Source organism: Monocercomonoides exilis, assembly GCF_001643675.1.
Source record: "Monocercomonoides exilis strain PA203 chromosome Unknown scaffold24-1337568, whole genome shotgun sequence".
Classification (NCBI taxonomy): Eukaryota; Preaxostyla; order Oxymonadida; family Polymastigidae; genus Monocercomonoides; species Monocercomonoides exilis.
The window spans coordinates 93,912-96,339 of NW_027150569.1; the positions used below are offsets into that span (position 1 = coordinate 93,912).

Here is a 2,428-nt window from a genome sequence, read left to right on the forward strand (position 1 = left end):
AAGGAAGAGAAGTGTGAAAAGGCAGAAAAAATAGATGTGAGTGAGCTGAATGTGATTCAGCTGTCGCCGCACCACGATGTGAAGAGAAAGTAGAAGAACTGAATGCTTGCTGCAACTCCAACAGTGGAATAGAAAGAGGCAGGGAAGGCGACTGTTGTTCAGTGGCTGGGAAAAAAGCATGCAGAGCAGAAGAAGGGTGAGACTGTGCGATGGGAGAAGATCCACAGGGAAAAAAAATTCCGGAAGTTTTTTGAGGATGTGTGGCTATCCGGGAGGTTCATGTGCTAGAAGTTCACCGTTGATAAGAAATTATGTTTATTGTTTTTTAACATCGAACTGTTGAAGATGCGTTGGAGAAGAAAATCAAGATGTTTTCTGAGGTGTTAAAATGGTTGAAGTTGGAGAAGGTGAGGACAGAGTCATCTGCATTCTCGAATTTTTACTGAACAACAACCAGACAGAAGCAGAGTTGCTGAAGGATGCGATTAATGCTCTGCATGATTTCATGTTTTGTTTCGATGTGATTTCTTCTTCGTGTTCGTTGTCAGGAGAAGCTTGTGGAAAGATCATGTCTGTTCAAAAGGAATCCCTTCTGCGTTTGTGCAATCCACAGATTTCACAGGCGCTGTTGCTTTGGACCTTCCGAGATGTATCCATGCTGTCTGTGTGCTGTCCGCCTTCATTTGCTTCGGTGCTGGAGACATGCCAGTTCAACGACTTCTTCTTGTTGTGTCTTGGGCTAATTGATATGTGTAATGCAACTCACTGGAGAGTTCCTCTAACGAAGAATGAAAACAGAGTTATTGCGAAGAGTGCGAGCAGTAACTGCAATGCACGATAAGTGTGCTTTCTGTAGCATCTGCGTGAAAATGGATAAGAGCATTGGTTCGGCTAAGGATGTGAAAGGAGACTGCACAGAAGGATATCTCAAAGAAAGAAGGGCAGAGGGCGCTGTACCAAATGGTGCGGCTGCCGGTGGTACTGCTGAGGCTGCAGCTGAGGAGGAATGAGGAAGAAGTGTCGTTTTGCTTTGGGATGCTGCTGTGGGACGGACAGTGAGTGATGAGGTTTCACAAGACGATGATATTGAAGATGGAGAAGGAATTATATCTTGCTAAGATTCATCAGTATCTGCTTCTTCAGAACATCGTTAAGATCTCCTAAAGAACAAAGAATTAATGATAAACAAAATGTTGCGGTCCTTTGAGCCATTATTAGATGTGATTGATCATTTGATTTCTCATCAAAAATTTTCGTCAGTATTGTCATCTTCATCGTTGCATTCTTCTTTTCCTTATTCTTTCCCTTTAATCTCTTGTTTCTTATGGCAGTCATTTTCATTCGAAAAATTGTTCGAATGTAATAAATATATCTCGAATCTTGAGAAAGCATTGTTTTCTTTCATTTGATTTCCTTCAAAAAGGCAGGAAATGTTGAAGAAAAAGAATAAAAAATGAGGAAGAAGAAGAAGAAGAAGAAAAGATGATGACGACTAAAAATGTTTGAAAATTGTTTTTCTGTCGGATTGACTGAAATTTGATTAAGCATTCAGTTTTCCCCAAAAGAGATCAGGAGAAGAGATGGAATCATCAGTTATGGAATAGAAATGGAAGTGAAGACAAATGCTAGAGAAAGCTAGCCCAGATGATGTGAAATTATAAGTATGGTCGTCATCCGAAGTGATTCTATCTGCAACAAATCGCACATTGTTGGCGTTTAACTGGAGAACATGAGCAGATGATAACGGAGCTGTAGCTAATGGAACTTTCATGGAGGGTTCGCAGAAAACTGTAGACTTAGTGAAAAAAGAGTTGTGCAGTATCATGTTCCAACATTATAAGTTCCATTCTTCTCAAATACTCTTAAGTCATTAATATTCACATTGTCTGAGCAATTCACAAGAGCAAGTTCCTGTTGAAACTGAAATGAGAAAAACATTAGCTGCTTCAATTTTTTCCTGGACAGTTGCGCTCACACCACTTTGTCCATATATCACATAAGTATTGTCATCGAAGTCATCACTTCTTATTTCTGTTATTGTTCCTGTAAATATGTGAACTTCATTTGCATAACGTGGAAAAAGTTGATTTATACAACGGCTGATAGAATTACACGGATAGCTTTCATTGATCCCACGTGAAAAAGCACATTTGGAATTTGGTTGTGCCGCAGTTGAAAAAAACAAATCTGGTTCTTCCTCCAGCATCATTAAGCCATTCACTTTTGTCAATGTTTGAACCCGAGTTTGCACTTACTCTGTTTCCTATACCATTCGTGCTTAACCCGCACCCTGGTGCCAAACCCGCACCCAGCAAATTTCTTGAAAATAGAAAAATATATTTTTGCTTTTCAAAGAAGTTCATTGATGGTGAATTTTCTAAAAACTTGTTTTAAAAAATAATGTATTATATTTTTTTTATGAAAAAAC

At 39.1% G+C, this 2,428-nt stretch overlaps 1 protein-coding gene across 1 annotated transcript; it reads left to right on the top strand.

Annotated features, from left to right (window-relative positions):
- Positions 1-388: 388 nt before the first annotated feature.
- Positions 389-1,010, top strand: MONOS_8524 (uncharacterized protein; the record flags this gene model as incomplete). The annotated part of the gene is made up of 2 exons (XM_067878942.1): positions 389-750; positions 857-1,010. 2 exons carry the CDS (start codon positions 389-391, stop codon positions 1,008-1,010), a joined length of 516 nt encoding a protein of 171 aa, XP_067726770.1.
- Between the last annotated feature and the right edge of the window lie 1,418 nt (positions 1,011-2,428).